This window comes from Malurus melanocephalus, unplaced genomic scaffold, assembly GCF_030028575.1.
Source record: "Malurus melanocephalus ecotype Western Australia unplaced genomic scaffold, MMel_1.1 scaffold_170, whole genome shotgun sequence".
Taxonomy (NCBI): Eukaryota; Metazoa; Chordata; class Aves; order Passeriformes; family Maluridae; genus Malurus; species Malurus melanocephalus.
Window position 1 is genome coordinate 469,797 of NW_026623402.1, and position 14,459 is coordinate 484,255.

Consider the following 14,459-nt stretch of genomic DNA (forward strand, 5'->3'; position numbering starts at 1 on the left):
TTTCTCAAGCTTCAAAAGCACTTCTTCATGTGCAGTGAGGAAGGCTTATGTACATTATTGAGGAYTGAGCTCAAAAAGAACTTGCCCCATTCTCAAACATATTCCTGGAAGGCCATGCCAACCCTCCTCCAGCCGCACCACCTTAGGAAAGAACTGGGATTTCAATTCCTRTTCAATGTTCCATCAATTGATGCAGCCAATGCTGGAGCCAAACTTTAGTAATTCCCTACTTCCCCTTCAGATTTCTGCCCTCAYTGTGCACTGCCCTGGCCAGGCCCCAGCTCTCTGTGCTTCTGTGTGATGAGGGATGGGCACTCAGAGGCACCAGCACAGGAAAATGTGCCAGGCTGAGCTTTATTGCTGTGCTGGAAATAGCCCATCCCTCTGTGTGCACACAGCACCCTGGGAAGGGTAAATACCACAGGATATTTAGGGCACCAGTTGTGCATTTATAGCACTTTGCTCTGGAGGCAGCTGTGAGAGCAGAGCTGTTTGCCAGGGCACAGCCCCACCGAGGCTGCTGCTCCTCACAACCAAGGAAGGAAGGAAGGGCTGGAGCAGGAGCTGCATGGGGTGACGAGGGAGATCAGCTCTTTCAGGCACATTCTCCATGGCTGTTTCCCTTTCTTTGAGAGCAACAGATTGACTCTCATCTCTGATGGTTATGGCACAAAAAGAGAGAAAATGCACCCACAACCTACAAGTTTTGGTGTCTCATAAAATCAGCAGTAATCAAGAGGGTCTTGCAAGAGGGACATTCCTATAGGTGCACTGCAGCATCTGCCCACAGGACCYATCTGCTTATTGTCTATTTATTGTTTAATCTGTTTACTCCTCACTGTTGCCATAGAGGATCCTTTACTTGTCAATTTGATCTGTAGTAGACTGGAAATTCAGACCTGGCAAGGCCTGGGGATCTGCAACAGAACCTGRGGCAGGAGCAAACTGCAAAATAAACATCACTCAGCTGGTTTCACAAAGAAATCAGAATTTTCATCTGCAGTTCCAAAGCTTCCAAATGGCTGTTTTACCCAGCTGAGGAAGTGAGAGGGGAGCAATCATGACATCCTTTCTTCTCACTAGGATAACTAAGAATCTTCATTGCCACTGAACTRGTCCAAAGAATCCCCCACAAATCCTGTCTGAACATATTAAATATTATTTTGCTTTTACTTTCCTTCCTCACTGGTTTTRTAATGACTTAGTTGGTAATAAAGAAAAAAAAAACCCTTCAGGGCTCTCAAGTGGCCAATGCTGCCTCTCAGTCAGAGCATATTCTCTGAAGAGATGCAGAAGATGAAGGAGACGAGTAATTCAGAGAGCAGTAACTGCCCGCAAGCTCTGAGAGCTCTGTCCAAGTCCCTGAGCTGCACTCTGCCACAGACAAGGCAAGTATTTTCCTGCYATTACAGCTTCCCTGGGCTACCTGACTGCATCCATTCTAGGGCAAGAACCAGRTTTTCAGGGGATTCCCAGCTGAATCCAGAGTATGGAACAGCTGCAGTCCTTGCCTCAGGTGGTTTCCTGCTCCACAAGTATGAAAACCAGTGGARATTGCATTCCAGTGGTGCCACTGTGTTTTGAAATCCTTAGGAAGTATTTCCCTCCCTCCCTTCTTCCCAGATGGCTGGTTAGGAAGTCACTCTGCCTTCACCCCGTGCAGCCCTACATTGTGCCTGGTTTTGTAATGTGGAAATTTGTAACAACAAAATGTGAGTGCTACCAATCACAAATCCTAAAGCATTTAGCTTAACCAGCCTAAGCAGTGAGCTCTCACCACTGCAAAYAGACCTTGGGACACTCACAGGCTGGGCTGTACAAGTATTCAGGCTGGCTCTGTGACTCATGTTTCCATAGAGTTTACAAACCATAAAATTAAGGATAGCTGGCTTGGAAATACCAACAGACACAAAATGGCAGCATCAGCATCACTGGTCTCTGCCTCACCTGCTGTGAAAGSTTTTTTAGGCTGTGCAGTTTTGTGTCTGCCATGTGTGGGCACAGGAGAACTGGCAGGCAAACAATGAAGTCCAACCTCCCTGATGCTCCTTCACACCCCTAGAACTCTCTGTTACCAAGGGTTCTTGTGCCACATGTATCAGTTTTTATTACAAATAAAATAGAAATAGAAGAACAAACCCAAAAGAATTTCTCCTCCAAATCCCCAGGCTAACTGGATTTGCTCAGGCTCCACACCAATCCTTCCATAAAGCAGAAAGGATAARAAACAATGATTGCATCCTGCACTGCTCACCTTGCAAACATGCGGAGATCTTCTGGATTCTGGGCAGCAGGGACATTCAGGATGGCTTCCCGCTCGTGTTCCAACAGGCTGGCCAGGAGATTCTCTGTCATCCTCTTATTTAGGGGTGAGTCCCCACCAGGTATCAGCTCAGCACTGGAATTATCCATGCTAGGGCTTGTCAGAGTCATGTCATCACTGCTGGCTATCAGGGCAAGAGAGAGACACACACACACGGAATCTTTATATTCCTCAGCATAAAGATGCAAAGTTTATCAATTCAGGCTTTCCAACTAATCCCTTTACTCTGGAGAGCAGAGAAAGTGGCTCTCCAAGTGCTCCATGAATCTGCAATTAGTCATATAACAACACAGCCATTTTCTCAATGGGAAATTCAAATGCTTCAACAAAGTCATCAATTTGTGTGGAAAACTGTACTTCTGGAGACCATAAACAGACCATAAAAAAACATTTGAAAAGAGAATTCCCAGCCAGCTGTGCTGGAATACCATGAAGTGGTAACATGAAAAGCCTAACRGCACAGAAGGTGGGAGCAGGCAGAGAGGCCAAGAAGCAATATCCTCTTGTGAGTGAGCCAGAATAAGCAGATCACAGACTCATCTGACWCACGTTCCAAGATTTCTGTCCCAATTCAAGTCCTGTAAAGCTCAGAGTTGTACAGAGAATCCCTCCCCACATCCAAGCCCAGCAGTGTTCTGAGAACGCTGCTCAGAACAGCACAKGCAGGGAAGTTTGGTGATTTCAGCATTGTATCTGACTCATCMTCTTGAAAGAATGCTTTCCTGGAATCACCCTGAAGAATGACACTGGGGAGATTAAAGAAATCAGGAGACATAAACAGAAATCAATCGTTTGTAAGAACAAAGCCAGTACTGTGTCGCCTCTAACAGTTCTACAGCCCTCTGAAACCAGTGCTGCTTGAAAGAAAATGTGAGAATTTCTTTCTGTCCTGAAAACCAAACTTTGGTCAGTAACAGCAGTGCAGCCAGAGGAACACAGGGGATACTTCTGTGTGCAGCAAGGGAGGARGAAATTCCTTTAAAAAACAAAGAAGTACCTCTCATAAAAATCTTTTACGTGACCAAATGAGAACTTGGCAAATGACAAAGCTTTACTTCTTTCTAAAAAGAAGGCTAATAATCCCTAGGACTTTCACCAATGTCCAAATCTAAATTTAGGAAAGACTGGACCTAATCAGCAAGTAACTCCAGCAAGAGGAGTTGTCTCATTACCAAGACCTGATGGCCCTTGGCAGCACTAAGGGAAGCTCTAGAAGTGAGGTGGAGTCTGAAGAGCAGAGAAAAGTGTGTTCATACTTGGAGAGCCAAAGCTGAGAGCGTTGGGGGTGCTCAAACTTCGTCCCCCAACCCGGGCAGTGAAGGGCATGTCTTCATCCTGGGCTCGGAACTCCTCCTCRTTCGGGGGCACCATCAGGCACACGTAGGTGTGGAGCTGGATCAGGAGCCGGTGCTGGAGCATCCAAATCACCATCTGGATGAGCTGGGTCTGCAGGGGGAGAAACCAGAGGTTAAACACCTGGGAAATAACATACAGCTGGGTCTGCATGGGGAGAAAGGAGGGGTTAAACTCCTGGGAAATAACATACAGTTGGGTCTGCAGGGTGAGAAACCAGGGGTTAAACTCCTGGGAAATGACATACAGTTGGGTCTGCAAGGGGAGAAATGAGGGGGTAAAGGTGTGGAAAAATGAGATACAGGAGGAAAACAACACACAAAGGTTACACTTTGTGAGTAAGGAGTCACAGGGAGAAATGCTTCTCACCCCACACAAGAGTTCATCGTCTTTCCAGTCATAAAAAGGAGACCAGGCATAAACTTTCATCACACCCAGAGCCTCRGTGGGTGCTTAGGCTGCAGTGGAGCCTTTCATGAGCCACATCTTTATACAACATTGACCAGCCAAAGGAACCTGCCCTGCCCCTGCCACCGCTCCAGACCTGTTTGCTGGTTTGTTTCTATGCAAGGGCCACTAAAATAAGTCACTGAAGGGTTAATCCCARATGGTCAGACTGAAGTGCAGGCTCATCTAGAGAGCCAGGGAGAGGGCAGGGTRATGGGGCAGAGCTGAAGCAACCAGAAGAGGTGGCCAGGAATAGGAGCCAATTTGTTGTCAGATAGGAAACTGATGATCAGTCAGGGGAGAGGCTCTGGAGATCAGAACTGGACAGAGCTGGGTGACACAGAAACAGCACCAGCAGCAGCAGAAGCCCTGGCAAGGGCCTGAGCTGCCAAGGAGTCTTCTCTCAATGCAAAGAGCTTAAAAACTCACCTGGCATGTCAGGCAGGCAAGAGACTCAAAAGCAGAGAGATAACTCTTGCATTAAACATGCACAACACCTGCTGGAGACCTGCACCATGGGCAGAGTGAGGGGCAGGCCTTTGTAGGCTCTTGGCATGGTCTGTTTTCAGGAGTCTGGGAGGAGCCTTCAAAAGGCATCATTGTGTCTTGATTTCTGCATAAAAAGCCTTTTCATATCACTGCAGGCAACTCTCATAGCAAAGGGCTCTGAGAACACAATCACTGACAAGGCTGTTTGGGGATTTCATAGCAACCRGCACTGTTTTGGTGAGACAAACACATGCAGCATGAGCTCAGACTCAGAAGGAAGCTCGCTCTGCTGCATTAATCATCAGRGGAACAGGCCAAATCTCCAGAAAAGCCCCAAACCCAAGTTCATCAGCCCACATAATTTTCCTTTTTCCATAAATCTTGTAATTCTCAGTTCCTCCTCGGCTATCAAATCAAAAAGAAACCTCTTCTGCTTGCAGACAGACCCACACCCTGTCTTTTCAGGGATTACCACTTCTGGGGGCTCAGTGGGTTTTAATCTTAAAACATATTATCTGGGAGCACCTTCAAACATCTATTTTCTGGAAAAGCCATAATTCATTTTACATGTTTAGCAGAGAATCTACTGAAGAGGAAAGTTGGCAAAAGACACCAAAGATACCGAGCTTACATCTGAAGTCAGCCTGGAAGAGTGAGGTTTAGCCCAGTGATTACATTGCTGAAATCCTTCCTTCCAGATGCAGGCCTGAATGGAAAGATGGCTCATTTATTTTACTTCAATTTCCAACCTGTTGGCACGCAGYGATGTCTGATTGGCAAATGAAAGAAGTCTGCATGTTTCAGAGCACGAAACAACCCTGGTAAAATCCAAGGAGACAGGAAGACAGGCTCCCCCAGGCCTGCAGAAGCTGTGGGTAGGGCCTGTCCCAGACCAACCTCCCGTGGTCACTCTGGTGGTTCCATGAATTCCAAAAATAGAGCAAATTTCTTTTGCTACAACTCCATGTGCACGGAGAGTCTCATCCAACACTCTCTAATCCTGCATGTGCACCTTCACCTCCACACCCTTGTGSCTCTCTAGAGCCACCCTGAGCCAGCAGCTCTGGCCCAGTGGAACAAGAAGCCAGGCAGCAGCACTGTCACAGCTCCACAGCCACAACACTGAGCAACCCACCCCTGCCAAACACCTCTGTGCCATCTCTGGGCGGGACAGCTGGAGATCTGTGACCAAGATGAGAATCTCRTCTCCCATCCTGAAGTGAGCCTGAACAACCATGCCTAGACCACAGAGGCTGGTGATCCCTGACATTTTCCTGTACTAAGCACAACTTCAGCAGGAATTTGCTGCTTCTTAAAATGCAGTCCTAGGAAAAGCCCAAGTGCTGCAGCATCCTACACTGAATCATGAGCTTTGTGCCACCACTGCGAGTGTGCCTCATTCCCCCTTCCTCCAGGTGTAGATCCATTTCTTACCAAAGGCACAAGWGTYTYCACAGACCAGCTCTAGCAGAAGYTTTGCTAACAYGTTCTGCTGCCTGTCCTGGACACRAGCACTGAATTTCCATCCATTCTCCATCTGCTCCTCCCAAGCTCCAAAGGAGCTCACACAGGGCCTGAGGAGCAGAGGCTTCCCTGCACCATCTGTGCTGCTGGCTGGAAATGCTGCTCCTCCCCCAGAGGTGCAGGGTTATCTCTGTGCCTGCTCTCAGGGCACTTCATTAGAGCTAGGCTCCTTGCTGAAGCCAAAAGGGCTGGGAGCAGCTTCCCAGGCAAGGATATTCTTCAGTCCCAGGACTGCCTGTACTCCTTCAGCCATCCTCTGGCACAGCAGGAATCCAGAGCCAGCCTTTCTTGGCTGAAACACCAGGATCGTGATGGAAATATAAAGCAAAACATTTTCTGTTGCTTAATTTAACTACCAATTCAATCTAAATTTCATCCATGTTCCTTTCATGCTTCCTGTCTGCCCGTGCTGCCTCTTTCCAGCCTGCTCTGAGGGGGTCCTGTCTGCTGCAGCATCCACATCTGGCCTGTTCCTGCTGGCAAGGATCAGCCCAGGGCCATTCCCAGAGCAGGGACAGGGTGTTGTCGTGCCAGGCACTGGTACAATGCCCTGCTTTGTGCTCACTGACACAACCAGGGATGCTGCATTGCCTTCCAGAAACACAGCATTGCGTGCTAGCCCAGCTGGGCAACTGGGGATAGCCAGAGTAAAACTCAGCCCTGACCTTGCAGGGACAAGATGCACCATTCCTTATTCTCTGGGAGCATTTGTAAAACTCCTGAGAAATGTGTCAAATTTCCTGCAAGGATTCTTTAAGGCTGCTTTCATTCCCAGGGCAAAAACATTAAGGATAACCAGGAGCAGGTTCAGGAACGGGAAGGGAAAACAGCAGCCTAGAAGCACTCAGTCCTAGCTTGTTTCTCAGTACATGAGGAGAAGCTTGGTTAAAACACAGCTTGTTCTGCCTGCTCAAGCACACAAACCCCCTTTCTYCAGCCTGGATTATCCAGTTATTTGACACATGCCCTTTTCAAGGTCTGACTTGACAACTGAGGGCTGCCTTGGCTCAGGACAATGACACCTTCAAAGTCACTGGGGTGCAGGGATGTTTGCTGAGATACATTACCTTTCTTCAGCATTCAAACCATGCTGTTTCATGGAAAATGGATCAGCTATTAAAACTTCTCCCCACTTTACAGGAAACAGACTGAAAACTCCTGCTGATGTAGGATAAAACATTTTCTGTCCAATACCGCCAGTTTAATCATTAGGTAACAGCTCTGAATTCTCAGCTTAACCATTCCCTCCRTTCAGGCCTAGCATGACATATTCTTTTAACTTCCTCTGCTAAACCCAATTTTATACCCAGTCCAACTGAACATAAACGCATCTTAATCCCACTTCCCCACCTCTGCCAACAAAAGCTCCCGTGGCTCCTAATGCCTTCCAGCAGARCACACTATGTGTCTCTGAAGACACAGCTGCCCATTCAGGGTGTGCAGGCAGCTTCCCTCCCACTCTATCCCCTGACACATTTTCCTGCCTCATTTTCCACAAGCCCTGCACGTTTTCCACAGGCACAAGGCAGAGGCCTCACCTCCCTGCGCCTGACTCCCGGCAGGATGGCCAGACTGACTTGTCTGTGAAAGTGAAAACTTAAACAGATTTTGTTCAGCAGCAGCTTGTTGTACTTCCCCATCTGGTTTTCTTTTTTTTTTTTTTTTCCTGCAGTTATCCACATGCCATCAAGGGAGAGTTAGAGAACTACAAGAATAGTAATGACAATGTGCATTATGATAAAGGGGATGTAGGGAGTAAACGGGATGTCTGATTCACTTGGGAACGCTCCTTACAGGTGGGAAGATCCCTCCTACTASTCCATGTTTGTTCAAGGCAGAGAGATATTACAGCTTCTGAAGCAGATGAACGAGCTGAGGTCACAGTGCAGAGGAGGGGAAGCCACAAACATCATCCCTAACTTTTGGTTTGCAAAGCAACTTAGTGCAGAGTAGCTGGGTAWAGAAATTTGATGCTGAACAAAGAAATCCTTGCCCTGAAGAGGAGGTCAAAGCCTTCCACTGCACCAGCAGYAGTGCCTGGTACAGATCCTGACAATGAACATGTGCTGACCTGGCCTGGAGTCACCAAATGCTCCAGAGCTTTCCCAGGGGGTTTGGAAGGGGTGTGCACCCCACAGATCCCCAGAACTCCACCCTGCTGTGCTCTGCACTCACAGTAAGGCTGTGCCACTCGTGGAGAAGAGCACAGGGACATGAACCAACAGCCATGGGCAGCAGAGCAATGACAGCTTCTTTGGGATCAGGGTAGAGGAGATGCAAACTGCTGCTTTTCCAGTAAAAACACTGAAAGGCAAGATGAGTTCCSTTTTGTATGAGCTCACAGGATCTCCCCTTCCCATGGCTGCACCCTGGTGAGATCCAGCACAGTCCCAGGCACTGCTGCATGGTGACACTACATGGCACAGTGGAGCTAAGAGACAACTCACTGTGCAATGGGGAAAACAGCTCCTGCTTCCCTCCCCTCCCTCACTCTGAACTCCAGCTCACAGATCTCCCTGAGTGAATTCCACCTGTTAACCTGGCAGGAAACCTGTGCAGCCAAAACAATTGAATGGAGTGGGGCTGGACAGGAGCCAGAGCTCTGGGAAAGGGAAGAGGAATGGGGAGAAGGCCCCTGTGTGTGCACACACCTGGAGTGGGAAGGAACAGCAGGGCCTCAGCTCAGCAGCACTCAGATCTCCTWAGATTGGCAGAACTGAGGGCATGGGCTCATCCTCACCCTGCTGCAAMTCTGCTGTCCCAGGAAAGCCAGGGGGAACAAAGTGAAACTAGCAGGGAGCAATGCATGAATACCCAAATCTTGTCAACTGATGGATAAACACTGACCAGAGTTCCACTGCAATACACTGCTCCTCATCACAGGCAAGAAAAGAGATGAAGGTGACACAATCAGGAGTTTCAGTCTCTGGCACAGGGCACAGCTGAGAGCACTGGCAGGCCTGGCACACATCACTCACTGGACACCTCCTACCTACTCGACAGGCAGATACCAAAAACAGAACACAGCCATGCACTCCCAAGGCAGCCTTGTCCTTGCTCAGGTTGCTCATATCTCCTACCAGCCAAAAAATACCACAGCACCCCGAGTATAAAAAGGAGTATCACATTTTTTACATCTACCCAAAGGAATGGGGGAATTCCGCTCATGTAACAGTAATTGAACAAAAATAACTTTGTCCCCTTTCAAATCAAGCACTACCTTTGTATAAACACAGGAAGGGCTGTGAGAGCTCTCCTATTTCCTATCGTGGGCTTTATTAATGCTTTCTGYATTCTCTACCCATGCAGAAGCACATGCCCAAGGCAGGGAGCCAATCCCATGCTTAAGAGARGCATCAAATGGGATGGATGCCATGAGGCCACAGCAGCTTCTGCAGAGATACACCCCCTCCCACAGTACTGACCCTCCAGCACAGTGACCTTCAGGAGAACAGATAGTGCCCTCAGCCTGATGAAAAGTACAAGARAACAGACAATCCCTGCAAATCTTTAAAGCTGAAAAGCCTCATCACCTCCTGTGCACACAGAGAACAAAACTACAGAGAGAAATCCCAGCTTTGCTAATTTTTTTCAAAGGCAAAGCAAATACATCTTGACAATATTTACAGTTCAGAGTACATCTTTTAKCACAGCACAGAAGAACAAAAACCCACCCACATTTCATTAGATTAATTGCTGTATTGATTAGATCTCTGGTAATTACAATTGGAGCCTGACCACTTCAGGGCAGGGATTGGAGTTATCTCTTTTAAAAGACTAGTTCTTAACAAAAAATAATACAAGTAGTCCTACATAGGTAAATCAAAGTAGAAGGAAATGTACTGATATGAAAATACATAAAAACTGTCTCCAATCTAAACTCCCCCCAGAACTGTCACACTTCACTTTATCAAAAAGCCACAGCTTTTCACAGAATCATCCTTCATCCTTCCAATAAGGCTGAAAGGAGGATGAAAGCAAGCTGTGCTGCTGACCCTCAGGACCCACCACACACAGGTGAGCAGCAGAGGGAAGGTACACATTCCAAAAAACACTTTAGCACCCCATCAGCTCTGGCAAGCATTTACTTCAGCCTTATTGCAAGGCATAACTGCAACAGTAAAAGGCAGACTTTTATTTGTGTATTTTAAACAAAAGTAGGACGTCTGAGAACAACAGAACTATTGAAGGAGCAGTATTAAGGCAAGTAATTAATTTTAAAAGGATTACTGAGAATGTCTCCTGAAGCTACTGCGGCTACAATAAAATTAATGCGATGATTTCAGCTTCAATTTTCAGGACACTTATTTGTCTGTAACTACAGTGGAGTCCTGCTCTTCCCCTGCCTCCCAAGGCAGCACTTGGCCAGTACATACRACTGGGATTAGACCTACCTCATTACTTATCTCTGCTCATCATCTCTGCCAGCCTGTAATTACAACCCATTTTTCCCTCACAGCTGTGCTCAAGTGCCCAGGTGATGTTAATCTTCTCTGTGTCTGAGTAGGGGCTGAATCCATGGAGCCACCAAGGCACCCAAGTCTGAGGGCCAGAAACAACCACGAGGAAGCAGCCAAAGAACTCTGCCTACGCTTCCCTCGCCACACTGAGGTCCAAGCTCCTCCATCTGGGAGCAGAACAGYGTCAGCCAGGAGACCTCACTTTATTGAGCTCCTTCGTGTGTTCCACCAGTTCCCAGAAATGCCACAAGCCATGATCGATGCGTGAGCAAAACAGCTCACAAATCYCAAATCCATATTTTATTAGCTCAGACCTGAACATTAAAAAGCTAATGCAGTGACACACAGGCTTCTGCTGAGCCCATGCTGAGTCTACTTCCTCCAACAGCCTTTAAACAATTCCAGTTTTACAGCAAAACCAAGTGAACAGACAGATTGCTTTTAAAAACAGATTGTGAACTTGGAGCAGATGGAATARAATAAAATCAAATGTGATTGTGAGGATTCCACAAACTTGATTCCGCCCTACCAATTTATGACAGTTTGTAACAGACCAAATGGAGTTTCAGTTTTCCCTACTACATCACTGCATGAACAGAAACATTCTARTATTTCTTTCAGGACTGTGCTTTGCCAGCACAGAGCATCCTCTCACCTTGAACRTCCCCACAGCTTTTTGGCACAAGGATATGAAACAACAAATCATAAGGTTGGAAATACAGTAACTGGGAACTTGTCAGTGTGCAACAGCAGGTTCCAGGAGCAGCACCATCCCTTGTGAGCAGAACAAGGAGCTGTTGGACAGTGCCCAGCTCACCTCCTGGACGGGCGGTGCCAGCGGGTTCTTGAACTCGGAGAGCGACACCGGGAGGGAGAACTTGGCCAGCATGGAGGGCAGGTTGTGACCCCGGAACTGACAGGAGAAGGCATCTGCCAGGGGAGAGTAACTGCAGGAGAGAGGCAAAGGCACAGATCAGCACTGTATGCTGGTCAGGGTAACTTTCAGCCATTTAAGCGCTGCAGAAGTGCCAATTCCCAAATGTAAATTCCCTGTGATCTAGAGAACCCCTAAGGATACTCGCTGGCATGCTGTGTCCTGCAGAAACCTGCCAGAAGCTCCTGCACTTTCATGTCAGCCTTACATTCAGCTCCAGGACTTTATTCAAGGTGTGGAGGGAATCCAGAGGAGAAAAATGAAAGCAATAAAAGGTCCAGACCTGTGCAGCCTCTGATAAAGGGACAGGGCTGGGCAGGATCCACACACAACCTCTGGATGTGCAAACTGCAGCTGCAGATGTGGCTGTGCCCCTCCCCATGCTGACAGGATAAACAATATGACTGAGCAGAAGTAAAGGACAGTCAAGTTAAATATTAGGGAAACCATCTGTCTTAGGTTTCCCATCTCCCAAGGTCTTCAAGAACAGCACTGCCATATATGACACAGGCACAGCTGCTGCTGAGTGACCTCAAGGACYCTTCCAGCCCTATTTTTATACTTCCATCACTGCAGTTTTGATTTAAAACTATTTTCCTATAATTGAGTTCCAACACAGGGTCTAAAAACATCTCAAAATCCAACAGAGGAAGGGTTGCCAATCTTCAGCAGAGCAAAAATACCCACCACTGCCTCCACACCTTCCTTGCAGTGGCTCTGCCTGCTCTCCAAATGGCTGTGTTGCCTTCTGTGTGTGACAAGGCACACAGTGTGGAATGCCAGCACAGGAAACAACACGAGAGTGATGACAACTTTTGCTACTTTTGATTCATGTCAGGTGTGCCAGCTACACAGAGAGCCCTATAAACCACTCATTTAACTTAATCATAAAGTATTTTGGTTTCTAAACTTTCCCATATTGGACATTCTGTGAGCAAAAGCACTAAAAAAATACTGACAGCACATCCACAGGGTAAATATTGCTTCCAGGGCCCTCACCACCACAGAGGAATATTGATCTGCTCTGCTGCTCCTCCCTGCCCACACTGGCTGTGCAAGTCCAGGCTCATGTAATGGTTTGTGTTTTGCACAGTCTTAACAAATTCATGAAGGAAGATCCYACTCTGTATCCAGTGAGGGAAGGAAAGTGCATCCACACTCCTCACAGTGGCTGCTGCCACAGACACATCTTCCTTCTACTTACAGGCAGACACTGGCGTTTGGAGAAAGCATGTAGACATTGTTTTCACAAAGAGGATAAATAATAATTGCTTTGCCCCAGTAAACAAGATGTGCAGCAAGCTGGAAAACCTGTATTGAGAAAACAGGGGAAAATTAGGGGAGCAAAAGCAATATTCAAATTCTCAGCAAGCATTCCACACAAAACAAAAAAAAGGCTTGTTTGAGCTGAAATGAAAGAAAAATGTTCCATCCTTTCACCCTGACTTCAGAATAAATTCATGGTTTAATACAACATGTGGCAGATCAAAAAGCATTTGACAAGGTTATGAATTTCCAGAGATTCTCTTCACATGTCTAAGCAACTTAGTATTTCCTGCCTCAAAGGAATTCCTTCAAACTCTAGCAATACAAGTTTAGCTTCTTTACATGCCCCAAAAAACTATTTTTGTTTATGCACAAAATGCATGATGTTATACATGAAAAATAAAATACATTAAAAATAAAGGAGTCAACCTYTACTATGACACAAACATAAGGAAACCAACAGTGCCTTTTTACTGCACTGAGGTATTTCAGTAATGAGCTACACAAAGTATTTTAATGTGTTAAACAAGTCAGTGGTTGCTAATGGCTCTGGAAAAGCCACATAAATGGTGTCTATGAGACATAAAATCCAGCCTGTATCATTAGATGCATTTAACTGYGCTTTTTTGTGGAGAACAAAACTACAGAAGCACTAGGGAATTTCCAGAGTTCATCCCATAGCCAAGTAACACCACAGACCAGTCCTGGAATTTTATTACAAAGCAGGACCTTTCCCTTGCAATAAGAGAAGGCCCAGACCTGTGAACAGGAGAACATGTGATGATGAGCTATTCCTCCTGTCACACAGAGCAGAGATCATGTCCCTGGATCTGGATTGACCCTTAGGAGCATGGACTGGCTCCTCCCTCTCTGGGATCATCCCATATAATCATCCCCAATGATCACAGATATCCACAGGGATCTCTCAGTGGCCTCACAACTCTCGTGAGTGCCAGGGTCTCATCCCTCCACTGGCACAAACTTCCCTTTCCAAGGGCTCCTCACGTCACCTCCAGCAACTCAGATTTGAGAGATGGTTATCACTGCTGGAAAGGCAATTGGAAGGAGCCGCTGCCTTGGGGAGACTGGCTCCAAATTTCTGCCCAAGCCCAAACTAGATCTTCTTCCCATGACTCTGCAAAGTCTGTGCACTAATGGACTAAGAAAAATGGATGGGAAGGTTTGCACAGGCATTCACAAGCCTTTGGCAGCAAAGACCTTGGCAAGTCTAGGGGAAGCCATGGCAGCTGTAAATCTCTATTTGCATTTTGGGTGCCTCATTTGCATGCAGACATCAGCGTGGCAGGACCAAGCCAGGCCACTGTGGTGTCAGTCAAGAGTACAATTTGCTCTGGTYACACAGGTCCTGAGGCAACACACACAAGGGGACAATGGGAAATTCCTCTTAGATATGAGGAAAGGTTTCACTCTGATGCTGGTCAGGTGCTGGACCAGAGAGGCTGTGGAGGCAGCCCTGGAGATGCTCAAGATTTGAAGAGAAGTTTCTCATCAGCCTGTGTTAATGGACTTGCTCTGGGCAGCACTGGGGATTAGAGACCCCCAGGATGGGGACTCCCCTCCAAGATGGGACAGGGCTGCCCAGCACTGACCCCACACCCCTGTTCTTTGTTTCTGCAGCCTCTCCCCAGCCTCCAGGGCTCTC

At 47.1% G+C, this 14,459-nt stretch overlaps 1 protein-coding gene across 2 annotated transcripts in view; it reads right to left on the reverse strand.

The window, feature by feature from the left end:
* NPRL3 (NPR3 like, GATOR1 complex subunit) overlaps window positions 1-14,459 on the reverse strand; it is a 41,405-nt gene that overhangs the window by 3,457 nt on the left and 23,489 nt on the right. For both annotated transcript variants that reach the window (XM_057372363.1, XM_057372361.1), the window contains 4 exons: window positions 12,735-12,841; window positions 11,414-11,543; window positions 3,580-3,769; window positions 2,255-2,447 (listed from right to left, as the gene is read on the reverse strand). In XM_057372363.1, coding sequence (XP_057228346.1) covers window positions 2,255-2,447; window positions 3,580-3,769; window positions 11,414-11,543; window positions 12,735-12,841 — 620 coding nt within the window. The remainder of the gene's footprint in view (window positions 1-2,254; window positions 2,448-3,579; window positions 3,770-11,413; window positions 11,544-12,734; window positions 12,842-14,459) is intronic.